Source organism: Jaculus jaculus, chromosome 7 (genome assembly GCF_020740685.1).
Source record: "Jaculus jaculus isolate mJacJac1 chromosome 7, mJacJac1.mat.Y.cur, whole genome shotgun sequence".
In the NCBI taxonomy this organism is placed as follows: Eukaryota; Metazoa; Chordata; class Mammalia; order Rodentia; family Dipodidae; genus Jaculus; species Jaculus jaculus.
The window spans coordinates 89,065,379-89,086,360 of record NC_059108.1 but is presented as its reverse complement, the minus strand read 5'-3'; the positions used below and the strand labels follow the sequence as shown (position 1 = coordinate 89,086,360).

At 33.5% G+C, this 20,982-nt stretch overlaps 1 protein-coding gene across 9 annotated transcripts in view; it reads right to left on the bottom strand.

Moving 5' to 3' along the window:
- The window catches only part of Mipol1 (mirror-image polydactyly 1), a 378,948-nt gene that overhangs the window by 34,509 nt on the left and 323,457 nt on the right, over positions 1-20,982 (bottom strand). For 8 of the 9 annotated variants that reach the window (XM_045155139.1, XM_045155144.1, XM_045155143.1 and 5 more), the window contains one exon: positions 14,099-14,329. The exons of the other annotated variant lie outside the window; for it this stretch is intronic. In XM_045155139.1, the coding sequence (XP_045011074.1) occupies positions 14,099-14,329 (231 nt within the window). The remainder of the gene's footprint in view (positions 1-14,098; positions 14,330-20,982) is intronic. 9 annotated transcript variants of the gene reach the window in all.

Sequence of the window (20,982 nt, the reverse complement as noted above, 5' to 3'; positions counted from 1 at the left end):
TGAGAAGTGTTGGTGTAATTCTGATAAGATGTTTGATCATTTTAAACCCAGAAAAGTTTCAATTAATGATGGAGAAAGGGAATCACTGATTTTTATGCTGCCAGGTGGAATGCAGCAAGCTGCCATAACTGGTTAGTTTTATTAAGGTATCTTATTAAGATGGCTTATTAAGTGCCTCACTATTGTTTTCAAAGGGCTTTAGCCTGATACTAAATTTTAAAATGTAGGATTCTTTCCTTCCTAACTTTCATAAAAGTCATATATAATTAGCACTGAATGAAATTTTCTAATGTCAACATTTCAAATTTTGATTAACAGGGAATACAAATCAACCTTATTCAAGTTTAATTCAAAAGACTAGCAAAAAATCCTTTGGGAGACTAGTAGAGATAATATATCAATGCAACTTCAAATTTCAGACTAAGCCATGGGCCTACAAAGTAAAAGTAATATTCAACTTATTAAGCTGGCATGGTGACAGACATCTTCTCTCTCTGATTTAACTTCGATTCATTAAAAACACTACAGTCTCAAATTGAAATGAACATTTAGAATCTAGAATTTAAGTAGAATCCTTTTATTGATATATACCATATCTGATCTTTACAGAGTCTGTAAGATGAGTACAGCAAATATAAAGCAATATTGACAAAAGTCATACAGGAAACAAACATACAGAAACAGAAATGTAAGAAGTGATGATCTTTCTGCATAGCATGTGATTAAAAACCTGGCCAAATTCCACAGGGTGGGAAGAATCATTAATTGTTCAGATACATGCTGTTACATATCTGAGCATGCAATAAGATAGCTTCCATGTAGAAATAGAAATCATAACGAGTAAGAATAACTTAGTTACTATTATTATTATTATTATTATTATTTTTGGTTTTTCGAGGTAGGGTCTCACTCTAGCTCAGGCTGACCTGGAATTCATTACATAGTCTCAGGGTGGCCTTGAACTCATGGCAATCCTCCTGCCTCTGCCTCCCGAGTGCTAGGATTAAAGGCTGCACCACCACACCTGGCTCAGTTACTATTATTTTTGTGTATGAATATAAACTAGACATATGTTTTCCCCCAAGAGCTGTATCTTTTCATCTTTTATACAATATTTAGAGTTAGAACTATGGTGGGGTGTCTTAGTCAATTATCGCAGGTTAAAACTTAAAGCCATGAGCTGGGTACATGGTTCAGTTGGTAATAGTAATTGTTGGGTAAGCCTGATTACCTGAGTTCAGAGCCTCAAAGCTGGATACAGCAATGTCTGTAATCTCAGCCCTTCTATTGCAAGATGGGAAAGGAGAAAGGAGAATTCCAGAAGCTAGTGGGCCAGTTGTCCCAGTGTACACAGTAGTAAACAAGAGACCTTGCTTCAAAAAACATCTGAAGTTGTCCTCTGACTTCCACATACATATTATGGCACATGCATGCCTGAATTCATACACACAAACATACACAAATATACATACATCACACCATACAGATTATAAGAATAGAAAAAGAATAAAGGGATACAAAAACAGACCCTGTTAAACAAAATAGTAGTTGAATAAAATTTTAAATGTTTTAAAAAGTTACTTGTGTGTATGTATGTGCATGGTATGTGTGTACAGGTGCACACACACTGTGCGTGTGTAGGTCAGAGGATAACCTCAAGGTGTTTCTCCTCTTCTTACACTTTGTTGACACAAGGGCTTCCTCATTATTTTTGTCATTACTACATTACTGTTGGGAGCTGCTGGATTCTAACGGCTCTCTTTCCTATTAATACAGGTACATTGGGATCACAATGACATGCTCTACTTTGTGTCTAGCTTTACATTGGCATTGAAGAGGATTGAACTTGGGTTGGGAGGTTTGCAAGCAAATGCCTTCAACTGCTGAGCCATGTCCCCAGACCAAAATACTTTTAAAAATCAAAACTGATTAAAAACTATACAATCCTAATATAAAATTTTAACTAAGGATTCATATTTACTCTAATATTAATAAAGTCTATAAGGTAAATTTTTACATTGTAGTAGATGTCTTGATGAAAGGGTGAATAGCTTAGGTTTATTTGATATCATTTAATACACAGTGGGCTGGAAGTAAGGCTCTTATTTAGGACACAGGAGGATGTGGGTTTGCTCCCCAGCACCACAACAAACAAGATCCCCCCCACAAAATAAAACATAAGACAAAACTCACTTAGAAACTTGAGTCAGAAAAATTTCCAAAGCAGATTTTAATAAGAAATCCCTAATTATTTTTCAAAAGCACTTGACATCCTATCTCTACTTTTTGAGGCATGGACTCACTATGTAGCCTGTGCTGCTGATCCTCCTGCTTTTGCTTCCCAAGTGCTAGGATTATAGACATGTGCCACTATGCCTGGCTCCAAAATAATTTCTTCATAATAACTAATAATATGGCTGATAGTTCTACCTCAAATTTGATATTGGTTTCTTTTCCCCAATGTCATCTATTTTACAGTGAAAATTTTGCCTTCTTATATTTATTGTTTATTGCTCAATCCACAAATACAAATAAAATTATTTCAAACAATAATGTTTCAAATAATATGTTCAAAATTTAATGTTCCTTTGCTTTTCTATTTGCCCATAAAATATATGCAGTGAGGATATATAGACTATGATAATAAAAAAAAATATTCCAGGTGCTGAGAAAATGGCTCAGTGGTAAAAGGTGTGTATTCCCAAAGCCTGTTAGCCTGGGTTCAATTCCTCAGCACCCATGTTAAGCCAGATATAAAGTGCCCCCATACATCTGTGATCCCAATGCACTTGCTACAATGGTAAGCAGAGCCAAGAAAATCAGAGCTCAAGGGCCAGCTAGTCTGATAGTTCATTTGCAGCAAGAGATCCTATCTCAAAGCAAGTAAAACATAGACACTATGAAGCTGTCCTTTGTTCTTCACAGGTGTGCTGTGGCATGCAAGTTTCTCAAATAAAAATAAAAAAAAATACATCAACTAATTATTTTCTCTTTATGATGATCTTAAGATAATTTGATAAGATCTATGGTAAAAAAACAAAGTCTCTTTCTCAAGAGGACAAAATTTTATTTTCCCTTATTATTACTGGATCCAAAGACATAATTATAATTTTGAAATTTTATGCCTGTATCCTAAGTAGAAAACATTCAATGGCTCTTATTTATAGAGCACATTATATCTTTCAACTTTTATGTACAAACCTATTACTTAATCCATATAGCCATGCCCCAAAGTAGAAGAAGCCATATATTAGCTCCATCTTCCAGACGAAAACATTGAGAACAAATGCAACAATGATTTTCACATAAATGACAACAACCAAGGGTTCTGTAACATCACTGATATTTTTACTAGATACTAAACTTCTTTCCTCTTAATATGTAATTCTTGTAAATGAATTTACTATGCATTAGTGTAATTTGCCAGATAAAAGCACTAGGAATACAGATAATCACATTTATTTCATAAATAGCAGAAATAAAAAGTATTATTGAATTAAGTTTATATTTGAAGTTTATCTGGGATAAAGTTTCAAGTTTAAATTAAGAATTTTACAGTCTAATCAAGTCTAATGAAAAAGTTTACTCTAGAAAATATGCCATATTTTAATTTAAAGTGAAACTGTTATATAAATGTAAGCAACAAGTTAGACATAGTGAATTACCCTTTACTATATAAATAAGTGTTGTGAATGTCTAAAATCTTAGAGTGTCAAATGAAAACTAGGAAAAATTCATAACTTTAAGACTGGACTAATGTTCAAAGGCTTCTTTTGTTGTAAACATCTTTGTTACATTTCCTGACAAGGTTAAAAAAAGAGTTTTATTCAATGTATAAAATGTCTGTTCTATCTTTTTAGTATGTCTCATTCAAATAGCAAGATACATTTATACTATAAAGTGAGCTTCAAGAACAGATTAAAGGATGACATGAACTAGAAGGATGAATTGGAAGTCTTTAAACAGATATAACCAATGAGCATAAATACAAAACCAATTTTGGTCTCATTTTCATAACATAAATTGTTTGTTATAAAGTTCAATCTGTAGGTTAACAATGTCTTCTGTTTTTGAAGTTAAAAAATATCAAAAAGAGTTCAGACCTACATATATGAGGTGCTCTTTTAATCCTTTTCTGAGACACTGACCTGTATAAGCATTTAAAAATTAACACCACATCCTTACCTTATTAAATCATTGTTTTGATCTATTAGTATTCACCAAAGTACCATTTTATAAGACCCCACAATGAATAGGCAAGGCTGGAGGTGACCATCTGCAGCTTTAGAGTCTGCATTTGAATTGATGAAAAGAGCTTTGTGTTTTCATTGCCAAGTTTGATTCTTTCAGTCATTAGGTATTCTCCTCAGATCCCATCAATGAAGCTGTACTCTCTTACACCCATGTGTTAAATTCTCTTCTCCTCATGGTTTCCTTTGCCAGTTCTACTCAAGAATGACTATGGGTCTTAGCCACATTCTTCTCACAGCTGTGTTAAAAAAGAGCATCAGAAAGTCTTCCTAAAACCCATATGTGTATCTGGTCAGTTCTCTGTCTTAGGGTCACCTCACATTGTGGTGTGATTAGACAGAGATTCATTCTTGTTCTTGAACTGTGCCTCTCTCATCATTCTGAGAAAGATTAGATCCTCTGAGAGCCTAGAGGAGAACTTGGAAGACTGGTGTGAAACACACAGCTTAGAAGGCACAGTAGTTTAAAGATGATTCAAAGTATTTAATGCTATTTGTTATTCTGACAACTATTCATACATACTGCTTATTATAGGACAGGTGGTAACATAAAGAGAAATAGCACATTCATATACATGCTTTCAGGACACTCATATGTGGCAAAGGAAAAAGGAAAGTGATGATGCTATATTAGTTTGTATGAGTCCCAAAGCAACTACAATATCTAAATTAGTAAGCTTCAAAATTCTATTTTCTATGCTATGTTTTGAGGATCTTAAATTTTACTTCTCATCAGTCTTTCTACAGCAGCATCTGATAAAGTAACATAAAATAGTATAACTTTTTTCACTATATTGTACTTAGGTTAAGAACCGATAGGCTGCTTCTGTTAAGATGCTCAAGAATATTTACCAAAATAATGAAGAAAGAAGAGACACTCCAGGTGTCTTCTATTTAATAGTGTTGCAATTTTTCCTTTTTAAATGTAAGTGATCAAGAATGAAGTTTATCTATGCATCATGTTTCTGATTTCACCATCAAAGTTACATTGAGACAGCCTAGAAGGAAGAAATAGTCACTGTATCTCAAAATACAAACGGAATTTATGTTTCCATTTACTTTTAGGTTCAACAAAGTTCTTTCTGATTATATTTTAAGAATAAAATCTATGCATACTAAGAAAATTTAAAATACTCATTGATTTAAATATAACAGATTTTGGTTGAGGATTTATTATAAGCAAATTAGCTCACATTACTTGTATAAGACTGTATACATTTTCTATATGAACGAGATGTATTATATCTATGTGTTTAAACACAGAGAAAGTAAAGAGGAAATTCCAGTTAGTTATATCAAGCACAAGTATACTTTATAGGAATCATATTAGATTAAGTACAATGAGCTTGGGTAGCATCCAAGCAGGAATGATGAAAACTAAAAATCTGTTTCTACAATACCTTCATTTTCTACTTTACTACTCTAAAATATTTTGAAGCTCTCTAGGATTGGTGTCATCAAGTAGTCTTTGTAAAAAATTTATAATATTTTATATAAGTTATTTATATAAATTCTTAAACCATGTTCAAGTAAGTCAATGAGTTTTAATTTTACAGAAGTACCCAGGAGCTAACTAGCTTAACATGAGTTAAACAGTAAGAACCAAATCAAGGAAAATTATACTTGATATACCATATATCAATTCTAAGTAACTTATGTTCACATATATATGAAAATTACACTTTATCTGAGATTTAAGAATTTCTATTGTATGTGTTCAGCCAGTCAAGTTCTGGTCAAAATGTATATGATCATTCTAAGTAGATTCTGTAATTACCCTACAGCGATAATCTTGTCTCTGACTTTTAGTCCTTGTGGTGGTACTGGGCTCAATGAAAAACAAAACAAAACAAAACAGAAGAATGCATGCCTTTCTTTAGTCATAAACTAAAAGAGTATTGATTGCTTATCTTTTAGTCTTTTGATCATTTTTTCTCATTCTTTCCTATTGTGCTTGCCTGAAGCATTTTTATCTATCACAGTATGCAGAAATGTATACTAGCTCCACCTAGACATTTCTGAACCTTACTAGAAAGTGGCTTCTGAAATGAGGAAGCAGATCTAATGCAAGAAGTCATGCTGTAATTTAATGTTTTCATTCTTGCTTTTATCCTTTCTGTAGAGTAACTATAAGAGATCTAGCTTATAAAGTAAAGTACAGGATCTTGGATTCACTGAGATCCTTTTTTTTTTTCCTTAAACCTGGATCATTTACTTTCTATTCCATTGGAATCTCAAATTCTGGGTTAGGTTTCAATCCTAATAACCCTCTATTAATCCTCACATAGTATAAAGGAGAGAGACAGACAGACAACTGGAATTATACATCTTCTTCATGTTAAACTGAGCTGCTTAAGCCCAAATTATTTTGTTTTTATAAATAAATAAATATAATCATACATCTATCAAACATAGTAACTCTTTCTGAGGATAATAAAAACAGATCTAAAGAAATTTACTTTAGGTATGCAAATGAAAAAGGCAATCCACTATACAAATATTTAATGGGATTGATCATTTAAAAAATGTACACTTGTTTGGCAGACAAGATTGATATATTTCAAAAGTTATGTGCATAGCCATATAATTTAAAAGCATGTTTATGATTCACAAATCTAGAATATATTATGCAAAAGCTTATGTATCCAATAAATTAAGCATGTGAAGATATTTTATATCTAACAATGCTTAGGAGTTATCTGAGTAAATCTTCCACATGTAAATGAAAAGGTCTACATCTAATTAGATACAAATTTAGAAGGTGGTTTACAAAGCTAATTGGTATGGACATTTGAAAATAAATTAATTATTTGAACCATTACTTACTCAGGTATATATCTTTTTAATATAGCTTTTAAATCTTTTTTCTTTCTTTCTTTTTTTTTTTTTTCCTGAGGTAGTGTCTCATTCTAGTAGCTTTTAAATCTTAAAGAGCAATTTGAAAAGCCATTTTTAGAAAAGTTTATTCTTATTTATTATCAGTACTAGTGAATTAAAGTCAACTTTAAATTTATATAAAATATTAATTTACATCATGCTGAATTGAGAATTTATGAAACTTATTTTTGGATTTAATCTACAAGTATTTAAATTATCCAAACAAGTCTATAGTTGCCTTGTAATGATAGCCCAATGAAGTATTTTTTTGATAAAGTTGAAGGAAAATAGTTTTACTGAAAAGACCATGGAATTTGTTAAAAAGCAGAGAATTTTCATATTAAGCTGCTAAAAATATTTGGGTATAATTACTTTTCTTTATTGTTAAAATCAGATTGTGGACCTAGTAACAAAACTAAAAAGTTTAGTGAACTCTTCAGATGAAAATAGCAGCTTTTTTTTTTAAAACACAAGAAACTATGGAAAGGCTTTGCTCTCCTTCCCAGCACCCAGAGCCATCTATCCTGTTTTATAATTCAACCTGCAAACAGATTAAGCAGCTGAGTTTGTGGAAAGTATGTTTGCTCTATGTTAAGAACCCTTGTGTGACACTATGGTGACTCCCTTGACACTTTGAAGGGAACTGCAGACAGTTCTTACTCATCAGCAGGGAAACCAGGCTGAGAATTCTCAGTTTCTTTGTAACATCAACTTCTTCATAGCATCAATATTTGGCTAAGAGGCAGGAAAGACTTTTGTTAGCTTTACATGTTTTCTTTTTCTCCCACCCCCGTAAATATCATTCAAAGATGCAGTATTCCTCTATATTTTCAAAAGGCAATTCACAACTTAAAAAAATCCATCAAATGAAATATTTTATCCTAATTTTTGATATTTTAATCATCTTATAAAATTTAAATAAGTAGACCATATACACATTTTAAGTAATTGATTCTTTTTTTTTTTGCCAAACAATATGAACAGAAAGTTCTGAAGATATGACACATTATTTTCCTTGAAAATCTGTTTAAAGTTTACAAAAATTTTCTGTCTATTTGTCTAATTATTCACTACGTACTTAAGTCAATAAGGGAATTCAAGTCATATCACTAAATCTGGCATATAGTACAGATAATATATGGCAAAAGGTATTTGAACGTAAAACCAAGATTTTTAAGAGAGCTTTTAATTATAATTAAATTAAGTGTAATTAATTGTTGTTATTACTCATATTTTTAAGTATGTAATGCTTAGGTAGGCTAGGCATAGCAGGTATTAAAAAAATCATATGAGGGCTGGAGAGATGGCTTAGCGGTTAAGTGCTTGCCTGTGAAGCCTAAGGACCCCAGTTCGAGGCTCGGTTCCCCAGGTCCCACGTTAGCCAGATGCACAAAGGGGCGCACGCGTCTGGAGTTCATTTGCAGAGGCTGGAAGCCCTGGCGCGCCCATTCTCTCTCTTTCCCTCTAGATAGTCTTTCTGTCTGTGTCTGTTGCTCTCAAATAATTAAAAAAGAAAAATTTAAAAAAATCATATGAAAGTTTTGTTTCTGGCCACTTGGCAACATCAATCTACAGAGGGAAAATATAGCATGTAGCATCAAGTTTGAAATGGCTTATGATTAGAAAAACAATTATTTAATGGATTAGTATGTTTATTGACTTTAAGAAATGAATATTACAGATGGTCCTTGGCAAAAAAAAAGGTTTTTATCACAAAGATTCTGTGCTCAACTACTGTTTACTTACCTGTACCTCTATATAGCTTCCCTCTCCAAAACCTAGTATTAGGAAATGACTAAAGCTAAATCATGATGTATAATTCTTCTAAAAGTTTTATAAGTACTTTTTCTATTTGGAGAGAGAGAGAATAATAATATGGGCATGCCAGAGCCTCCTGTCACTGTATAGGGACTCCAGATGCATAAGCCACTTTGTGAAACTAGCTTTATATGGGTACCAGGCTTTCAGGCAAGTGCCTTTAACTATTAAGCCATCTCCTCAACCCTATTATTTTTTTTTAAATACAAGTATATAAAGGTTACAGCAATTACAAGTACATAGTGCTTAACCCAAGGGGATGGATTTCCACTTAGTGAGAATGCAATAAGTAGGAAGCATACAAAACTTTTATAATGCTGAGGTGATTAGGCCTCTGATAAAAACCTGATAAAAGCATGGATCAAGTACTAGGAAAACAATGAAGGAAGAAAAAATTTTTAAAAATTTGAGAAGTCAGTTTTAACCTCACTATAGAATTAACATTTTTAGAGAGTAACAAAAGTTTGGCATAATGAACTAAAAGGTGTATGTTTAAGTAGAAATAGTGGGCTAGACAGATGGTTCAGTGGATAAAGCACTTGTCAAGGGAGTCCAAGGACCAGAATTTGGATCCCAGTCACTTAGGTAATGCTGAGTGGGTGTGGTGGCCTGCCTGCAGACCCAGTACTTGGGAGAGAAGAGACAAAGAATCCCCAGGGTCAAGATTATCTAGACTAGCCAAATCAGTGAATGCTGGGTTCACATGAGAGCCCTTGCCTTAACAAGTAGGATGGAGAGTAACCAAGGAGGACATCTGATGTCAATCCCTGGTCTCCACACTCACACATGTGCTCACTCACATGATGACATGCATACACACATACCACACAAACAGATACATGCAAAAAAAGAGAAGAAATACCATGCACAAAAATATGGTAAGGGTCATGAAAGGAAATGATAATAGAATTGAGGAAAGCTAGTGTTATACCTCGTCTGTCATGTTGTTTATACTTTAAGCTATGGGAGATGAAAGTTCCTGAGGGGTTTAAAAGAGGAAAATAATGTGACCTAGTTTATGCTTTAGAAAGGTAACTGTGAAATCAGTAGGGAAAATAGATGGAAAAATCAAGTGAGGTAAGTCAGTTTTACAATTACTACAACAGTCTAGACTAGGGAAGATGAGTAGCTGAAGCAATACAAGTAACTAAAGAGTTAGTAAAGGGTTGGGGGATCAGGAGATGTGCATAGAAGAGAAACCTGTGACAAAGGGAATGTGAAAGGAAAAACAGGGAACGAACAGGGATAGTGCTGAGATTGCTGAAACTGCTGAAGTTCATAAAGCAGACAGGAAATACTGGAGAATATGGAGTCCTGTATCTTTAGGAAATGAGAAAATACAGTTTAAGGAGCTCAGGAGAAAAGTGAGCAGTGAGAGAAAATACTGGATGCTGGGCTGGAGAGATGACTCAGCAGTTAAAGGTACTTGCTTGCAAAGCCTGATGGCCAGGGTTTGATTCTCCAGTACCCATATAAATTCAGATGCACAAGTATGGCATGCAAATAGAGTTCATTTGCAGTGGTAAGAGGCTCTGGTGTACACATAGTCACTCTGCCTCTTTGTCTTTCTCTCTCAAATGAATTAAAAATATCTAAAAAAGTATCTGGCCAGTTGGTAGTGCCTAAAGCTGATGGACATGGTTGATGATTTAGAAATAGCCAGAAGACATTCCTCAAAAGAAACAGTAGTAACAGGCAAAGAAAATGGTGATATATAAACCCCTGAAAAAAAACAAAAAACAAAACACCAGGATAGAATTGTATTAAATGATAGAGTTAAAATACTATAAATATTATAAAAGTTGACTATATTTGTCATTTGGGTGTTTTACTAATCTAGTACTCTTAAAATAATGTTATGTGATCATAAAAGTCATATTTAACTCAGACTTTATATAAGCTTTGTATCTTCCTGTTTTCATATTTATTAAGCACTTAATAGACATATCATGTAGAATTTTGGAACATATTTCCTACTCTCAAGGGATTCATAGTCAAGTAGAAAAGACATAAACATAACTAATATAAACCAGCAAGTTTATTTGTGGATATTAGAGGTATAAGGTTTAGCAAAGTGAACATATTTTTAAATGGAAAAGCTTCTAATACATTAAAAAATACCATGACCGCATACAGAAGAGAGTGATTTTTCTTTTCTAAGAAACTTACAGACAACTTGCAGAGAAGATATAATTGGGCTGGTCTTGCTTTATGGAAGGACAGAATGACAGTGATAATAGAATTTTTACAATGCTTATGATTGTTTTGGTACTGTGCTAGGTATCTGACATGTTATGTAATTTATTTTTCACAAGAACTCAGACCATTAAATCATGTTACTGTCTGAGCTTATCAAAAGAACTTTTCTATACAGGAGGTAAGTAATTTGCATCAAATCTCATGGCCAACAAGCAGGAAAGTAGAAATTCAAACCTAAAACTATCTGACAACTATCTAAACCATTTTTTATGTCCTCTATGCTGAATTGGTATCATAGGAGGCATTTATTCTTGAAAAAATAAAGCCCTTCTGAAGAATGAGGCATGTAGCATAGGCTAAGAAAAGAGGAGAAGGGAAGGTGTAACATGTATTGCCGAAAAACATTTGCATGTATGATTTTATCTAGTTTTTATAACACTGCTGAGATGGACATATCACTGTCCCTATTAACAATGTTTTAAAATAAAATGTCTATGGACTGGACAGATGGATCAGTGGTTAGAGGTGCTTGCTTACCAAACCTAAAAGCCCAAGTTCAATTTTCTAGTACCCATGTAAAGTCAGATGCACCAAATGGCACATGCATCTGGAATTCATTTATGGTGAGTGAAAAGAAACCCTAGTGCATCCATTCTCTTTCTATTTTCCTCTATATTTACAAAGAAATAAACAAACTATTGGGCTGGAGAGATGGCTTAGTAGTTTAGGTGCTTGCCTGTGGAGCCTAAGGACCCAAGTTTGATTTTCAAGAACCCTTGTAAGCCAGATGCACGTGGTGGCCCATGCATCTGGTATTCCTTTGTAATGGCTAGAGGCCCTAGATGCCCATTCTATCTCTGTCTCTCTCAAATGAGTTAATAAACAGTTATCTTTAAAAACAAAACAAAATGCCCAAGTTTATACTTGCACATTTTTTACACTTAACATTCTGAACCCAAAGGCCAAATTGCTAAACCTTAAACAGTATTGCTAAAGGTATATGAGCATCTTTATTTATTTTTACCACATTCATATATAGTTGTAAAATAAAAATATGGTTAAGATGGGACATGTATTTAGAAGTTAACCAATTACTTATGACCCAATAAAGAACAATCTCAGAATAAGTTAACTACAGTGTAACAAGTGGTAGAAGAATATATGGGATTTGAAAAATTACTTATTATCGATCCATTATTCAAGAAATTTGGTGGTGAAAGGAAAAGAGAAAATGCAAACTTCTTTACATTCACTATAACACTGACATATTTTCAAAGGAGTCTCTAAAATGTTTGTTGTAGTAGAACAACAGTTTACAAGAAGGATACTAACACTATCTTATAAAGATAGTTGTATTAATTCATATCATGTCAGAGGTTCACCATCCTATCTACCTCACAACGCCAACCCAGACTAATATCCATATAAACTGTAATAACACTTTACCTAACTGATGGAAACTGAAAATGAAATAGTGACTTGCACATGAAAAGTAGAGTCTCATAATATTTCACCTAGGTCTTGTTGGAAATAAGAATAAAAGATTAGATAGTTAAATTTCACATTTAGCTTTTGTAAGTGATATAGCTTTGTTTGGAAAATGACCCATGGAGTGGTGCCATGCCACTGAAGTTGTGATGTTTATAGGTAGATGTACATAATAAGGAAAATACAAACTTGTTTATCAGTTCAAATTATCTAACTTAAGACATTATCTGAGATAGTGCTTACACTACTGGTGTACCAAAGTTCTTTCTTTTACAAAATGATAATACTAGCTGATGAGATATGAAAGGAGAAAAAAGCACAAAAAGTTGACAACATTTTGAAAAAAATTAGAAATCTAATTGGTCTAAAGGAACCTGTATAGTAATTGCGATTTACAGTGAAATGAGACAGACTTTCCCATAAATTAGTATTCTTAGATTGCTAATGCACATTGTGAATGGTGGTAAGTTTCTGACTGAATTTAAACTAATCTTTAAGCCTATAAAACATATAGCAGTTATCTAAATCAAAAGTTCCAACGTACACTGGTAGTGAAGTTTAATATTTGCAATACTTAAAATGTTTGAAAATGGCTTTCACTAGAGATTCACCTGACTTTGGGCTCTATTAATTTAAATATAATTGCAGAGATGTTGGAAAAATGTTTCAGATGATTTCTATCCAAATGGGAAGTAGTAGGACATAAGAGACCTTAAAGAAAGCACAACTGTATATCGTAAAACTGAAAAAGATGGAGGAAAAATTGATGTTGGAAAGTGAAGGTAATTAGGTAACTTGAATGATATACTTCAGTTAACAACACATAAGGAAGGTTAAAATGATAAGCTCTATTAAAGCTTCCTCAGAAAATTCTGCTACAACATTCAGGTTCCATAAATGAACACTGACTTCTTTCCTGGTAAGTTAACTTTCTGTAAGCTCTCATAAGGATTGGCTTATTATATAGGTTTGTTTAAATTCTAATAAAGATGCAAAGATCATTCAAAATAAATATACTTTTGCACTGAATACTTCAGAAGAATGACACACACAAATTAATTTCACCATGTGGGATACTATGCACTAAGAGGTTCCAGGCTACAAGGTCACACATATGAGTGCAACTCCAGTAGGACTATCATAATGTACTTGTTTCCTCCTTTTGCAAATAACTTTACTTATTGTTGTGGGAGTGTGGAATAATTTAAGTAGTATGGCATTCATGGACTTATCAGTATTCATTGTTAAATATGAACAATTTGTCCCAAATAATACTATGATTTCCAAGAAAATGACATTTTGATAGCAAACATTAACTACAGTTCATTTATTACAATCTACTTATTCTTAACGCATCAGTAGCATGAACAACAAAAACGTATTTAGTTCCCCAAAGTGGTTTTCTTTTGTTTTGCTATGGGTTGATTTGTAATGTTTAAAAATTAATGCCAGTTCATTTTACTTACTTCTGAACTTTTTCATTGGCCACTTGGGAAGCCTCGAGGGCACACTGAAGCTGTGACTCCACATTTGCTTTATCTGTCAGAGCTTGCTGCAGCTGGGTAGCCAGTTCTTCATTCTGCTGTTGAGTGATGGAAACAATGCTCTCTCTGTTTTTTAAGGCTTCTTCATAGGTACTAAGGGTATGGTTAAACTGATCCTTCAAGTTTTCTTCTTGAGATAATGATTTGTGTAAACTGAGAAAATATAAAAATAATTTAAATATAAATAATGTAAGCTGACTGGCCAATGGTTAATTTGATACTGGAATCTTCACTTCTAAAAATCAATATAGAAGTACTTAAATTAAACAAAAGAAATTTTTATCCCACATTATTATAATTGATCATTATTCTGTAACTGCTTCTGGGCTAAAAGCTACCCAGACAAATGATTATCTATTCTATTAAAGCACACAGAAAGATGCTGCAAGATGTTAATTTAATTATGTCAGTGTAAATATTACATTCAATTTTCTTTAAAAGGAATAGCAGAGAATTGGAAAATAAAGTATCTCTAGGTAAATAAGAGGATATAATAAGATGACTACAAATAAGTAAGAAATAAAAGTATGTGCAGGAGTTTAGAGATCCAGGTCTATCTGCTAAGCACATAATGAGAATGAATGAGGTTTGTATAAATACCAATCAGCCTTATACACAGAATCTTCTACATTGTCACAGTGGAGACATAAATGACGTTAAAATCACTAGTCAGATTGCAGAGAAATGACATGTACTAAGGTATATATTTTTATGGTGAATAAAGTTTATGATGAATATATCTACTCATTAAGTCATACAGAAAAACAGCATATAAATTAAGACTAAATGAATGCAGAAGAAAATGCAGACAAATAGAATCCTAAAATGCTAAAGGTCAGATCTTTGATATGTCATTACACCTACCACCTGAGGTTATTTTGAAATGGCACCAAGCACCTCACTCAATTAAATAAAGACATTTTGAAAATATAAATATTTAATAAGGGAAATTTAAAATCCACACAGGAGATGTTCTTTTTTATTAAATAAAATCTTTTCAGTATATGCATACAAAGGAAATGCTGATTGGAGACTTGAAAGTATAATCACCTAACTCTAGAACACAGGTTGGTAATGAGGAAGGAAGCAATGACTCTCAAAGCTGAAAAAGCTAGTCAGAGAACTTCAGCACTGGCCTGTAGTCTGATATTTTATCTAACACTCTTCAGAGGAAATTGGTTATAAATTTTTCTTTTTAAAGTTACCTATAAGTGCTTATAGTGTTCTCACTGTGGGTAGGTATTAAGTAGAAATAAAATGGATATGGGGCAAGGCCAGTTGACATATCAAAGATATCATTTCAGGATTTAAATTAATCCCTAACAATAGAGATTGTTGCTAAACTGGTCAACTGGTTACACCATGTAAAATTAGAATGATGTGCAGGACATGTGATGTGCTCCTCATCATTCAAAACGCCTTGGAAAACTTTTAATTTATATCAAGACAATCTCTAACAGAAGCAGCAGCTGGAATGAGATTTTCAAAAAGATGTCACTTAATATTTTCCAGAAACATACCATGGCACTCAGAAAAATGTCTCTAAAAATAAAATATTGTATGTTTTAACTCACTAAACCTGGAAACAAGCTTTGTAAGAAAATGTATTAGCCAGGTGTGGTGGTGCACGCCTTTAATCCCAACACTCGAGAGGCAGAGGTAGGAGGATTGCTGAGAGTTCGAGGCCACCCTGAGACTACACAGTGAATTCCAGGTCAGCCTGAGCCAGAGTGAGACCCTACCTTGAAAAACAAAAACAAAAACAAACAAACAAAAAGAAAACGTATTAATATATAATTTTGACTAATGAAGAAATTGAAAGAAGTAATTTAACCAAGACCCTCCCCTTCATAGAACCAGACTTTGAGCCCAGTCATCTTCCTCCATGTGGCCATTCATTTGGCCTCACCAGTCTGCATAATCTGGCTTCTCTACTTCTTACTTTTTATCCAGACAGTTTCTTAAATACTAAAAGCTTTTTTTCCTGCTAAGGCATTTGTGTGCACTGCCTTTCATTCTAGGCTTCCCAACAAACTCCTATTCATCCATTAAGCATCAGCATAAATGGTACTTTCCCAAAAATCTTTTTTTTTTTTTTTTTTTTTTTTACAAATTGCAGGGATGGAAGACAAAGTCGGTGGAATGATACACAGAAATATGTAAAGAAAAAATATCAAACAAAAGAACATGAGCCATACTTCCAGAAATTCTGGTATAACTTCAAGACACCAAACATTAGAATCTACTAAGCAGAAAGAGCAGAAATAAAATTGAAAAAAAAAGAATAGACAGATTATTTAATGAAATTATAGCAGAAAAGTTCTCAAAACTGAAGAAAGATGTTGACATCCAAACAAAAGAGGCATTTAAAACTGATCACTAAAAAGATCCTGACTAGAGCTGGGAATGGTGGAGCATGCTTTTAATTTCAGCAAGCAGGAGTACTGCTGTAAGTCTGAGGCCAGCCTGAGACTACGTAGCAAATTACAGTCAGCCTGGTCTAACCCTACCTTGATAAACCAAACCAACAACAAACAAACAAATGAACAAACCAACAAAAAGGATGCAGACTGGCTAGATTAAAAAACAAGAAACATCTATCTCTTGTCTCTAAGGAACATATCTACCTAGTAAAAATATCCAAAATGGAATGTCAAAGGATAGAAATGAATGTGCCAAGCAAGCAGAAATTGTAATCATCAGGCATAGCTATCTTATATCTGATAAAGCATATTTCTAACTGAAGCTAGTTAAAAGAAACAGATGGCCACTACATAGTAATAAAGGTAACAATTTATTAGGAACACATAATAACTGTAAACATTTATGCACTAAATATTGGGGTTCCCAATCCTAAGGCATGTTCATATTTAGTTTGAGCTCTGACAGTGGTATTTGCTGCTGTTGGCAACTGCTTTTCTCTGATAATGATGCTGAAGTGAGCAAACTTCTTCCACCATCATAGAACTTGCCTTGGATTCTGCAACCCTAAAAAAACAAAACAAAAAAAAACAAACAAACAACCCTCTCCTTCCATAAGTTATTTCTGGTTGGGTGTTTGTCCCAGCCATGAGAAAGTAACTTCAACACAAGTACTAAACAAACAAACAAACAAAAAAACCCAACAAAGTAAATAAAGTTCACATAGATCTTGACACCATAATAATGGAAGAACTTAACCCTCCACTTAGATATTTAGAAAGGCCCTCCAACTTAAAAGTTCAGAAAAGATAATTCAGACCTCTTGTAGTCTGAGCGCAAAATGTTTCCATAGGTCTATGTTTGAATACTTGGTCTCTGGCTGGTGGTGCTGTTTGGGAAGGTTGTAGATCTTGAGGAGGTGGAACTTTTCTGGAGGAAGTGGGCTGCAGGAGATGAGCCTTGAAGTTATATAGTCCCTCCTTGCTTCATGCTCACCTTCTGCTTCCAGACAGTAAATGCAATGAGACAAGCTGGACTGCTGTTCCTGCTGCCATGTTTCCCAGCCACAATAAGTATAAATAAAATAACTAATATAAGGCTTTAATTACATGAAAGAACAAGTGGTTTTAACAAATATAACATTTCAAGGGATAGGGAATATGCATTTTGTTTTACTTTTACATGGCTCATGGTTAAGACATTGCCTTGAGTCTCAGATGAGACATTGGACTTCAGACTGGTGGACAGTGTTGGGACTGGTAAAGATTATGGGAAATTTTAAAGTTGGAAATGAATGCATTTTGCAGCATGAGAAGGTCATGAGTCTATGTTGGCCCGGGTGAAATGTAGTTTGAAAGTAAAATGTCCCATACAGCCTTATGGATTTGAATGCCTGATCCCCAGGTGATAGTGTTATCTGAAAAGGTTGTGGAACTTTTGGCAGGTTGGGGTGGTTTGAATGTAAAATGTCCCCCACAGCCTCAAGTGTTTGTAATTAGGTTGCCTACTTTGATGTTAACTGGTACAGCCATTGAAAGGTAAAAGCCAGCTAGTGTTCAGGGTCCGCTAGTTCTTGCATCTTTCTCCTAAGGTATGTCAAGTTGTGAGCTGGTTGCCCAAGCCTTTCTCTAACATGATGGAGTTTCTTCTTAAAACTGTAAGTGATACCCTACCTGAAATAAATCTTTTTTTCCCATAAGATACTTTATGCAAGTGTTTCATCCAAACAATGAAAACATACCTGCTACATGGGCCAAGTGGGGGTGGGCCTTCAGGTATTATATTCTAGCCCTGCTTGTTATGCTCAGAACGCTTTTACTACTTCCTTCCTGCTAATAAAATGATGTGATACCTGGCTTTTAACTTTTATTCATCATGATGAAAATCTCACTGGAAACTGTGTGATGGAAATATATTCTTTCCTTATAAGCTGCTTCTGGTCAGGTATTGTGTCTCTCAGCAAGGAGAAAGTAAGTAACTGATAAAACTACGAAGCCAGATAGGGGACCATGAGAGGGAAAAGGGGCAGCAGCAAAATGAAAGTAGCAAGGAGGTTATGATGAGGGGATGGCACAAATGGGAAGGGAAATAGGGAGAAAGGGGAGAAAAGGAAAACAAAAGCAAATCTTGTTTGATAATGCCATAATGAAACTTAATTTTTTGTATGCTACTAAAAATATTTTAAAATTTACTAAGAACCTTTCAAGAAAATAATAGTAGACATCCATGCTCATTTTTTGAGAAAAGTAGCTTATGTTCCAACAAAACTTAATTCAGAATAATATCCAGATTGAAGAAAATATTCAGAATTGTTAAGAGTGTTGGTGAAGTGATTTAATCAGTAAGTCAGATCATCTAGGGATATTACTAATTTGCCTCCTCTTTCCTTACAAATGACTTAAAGAAACAGCCAGGTGTGGTGGCACATGCCTTTAGTCTCCAAACTTATGAGACAGAGGTAGAATGATCTCCATTAAATCAAGGCCACCCTCAGACATAGTGAATTTCAGGTCAGTCTGGACTAGAGTGAGACCCTACCTCAACAAGCAAACAAACAACAAAAACCCAAAGAAATGAATTTCTAAAGTTATTTCAGAGAGAATAATAATTTCTTGTTACAATATAAGAGCATACTAAACAGGTTTTCAAGAATATCATAGTAGATATATTAGTTAACATATTTATTATTTTGACATATTTTCTCTGATAGAATGGCAGAAACTAAATATAGTTTTTTAATTCATTGGCTAGCTATGAAATGTAGCAATTTATACAATTAATCCTAAGACTCCATTATGATATCTATTCAGTGGCACTTGGAACTGATGTAGTGCTGGTTCCTAATGATCCAAGAGTGTATTGTTTGTATAACGAGTTTGGTGACATAGGAAGTAGCACAGGAAGGGATTATATTCACTAAGCCTCTTCTACAGCATACCACTGCACAGGTCATAAAGTTTACTGCAAATTCTATCATATAAAGTATGAAATGATTTTTATGGATATTGCTAAAACAGTATAGTAGTTACAAAAAATAGGTTGGGTAGATGGTTCAGCAGTTAAGGTGGTGGCCTGCAAAGCCTAATGACCCAGGATCAATTCCCCAGTATCCACGTAAAGCTGAGTACACAAAGTGATGCATACTTCTAGAGTCTGTTTACAATGGCTAGAGGTCCTGGCGTGCCCATTCTCTCTCTCTCTTCCTTTCTCTCTCTACTTGCAAATAAATAAAAATATCACATAAAATAAGATGTAAATTACTTTCAAATGGAATAGAAACTTTATGCTTCTCATAAGATATAAGAAATAGAGGATGAAATGAAATACATCAGAACATCTAGAACTAAAAAATAAAATAAGCAAAAAAAGTTAATACTAGCTCATAAAAAGATATCTTAGTTAAACTTCTTAAAACAAATAACAATACAAAGAATCTTAACAATACAAAAAGAATGGCATCTTGCATATAGGGAACACCAATTTTAGTTAAGATTTCTAGTCAGAAACTACTGAATCCAAAAGAAAATGGAACATTTCTTTTGAAAAGTAGAAAGAAAAGATCTGGCAATCTATAATCCCAGGTCTGAAGAAATATGTTTGAAGAACAAAGGCAGAAGCCAAACTATTCTCAGATAAAAGGAAACTAAGAGAATTTTTACTGAGCAGATCTATACCAAAAAAAAAAAAAAAATTGCTGACAGACATCATCTAAACATAAAGCAAATGATAAAAGACCAAAAATTAGAAATTGCAGGATTGACAAACACTGTAAACAAAATATGATAAAACACAATAGGCCCATTTGGGTTTTTCAAATTATATTTGCTGGGGTTGGGGAGATGGCTCAGACACTTGATGCAAAGCCCAGGTTCAATTCCTTAGCCACCTACATAAAGCTGGATAAAAAAAGTAGCATATGCATTTGGTATTCAGTTGTAGGGGAAAGAGACTTTGGTGTACAGATGCATACAGGAAAATAAATAATAAACACAAACTTTAAAATTATCTTTGATTATTGAAGGAAAATCTGTAATAATATCCAATATAGTTCTAAATATATGCTATGGGTATATTTAAAATAATTATACTAATAACTAAGGAGGATAAATGAAAATTAAAATAGGTAAAGTTTCTCTAGTCTGTTAGAAATGGTCATATGACATCAATAAACAGGATAACATCTCTACATACTGTAGGAACTACAGCAACAATATTAAAAGAATTAAACTGAGATACACTGAAAAGCACCGAAAGCATTTTGGATTTCAAAAATTGTTTTAACATAGAAGAAGACAGGAAAAGGAACACAGAAACAAAATAATAATAAAACAAAACAAAACAAAAACCCACAATAAAAAAAAATCCATGAAAAATACCTCCAAGCA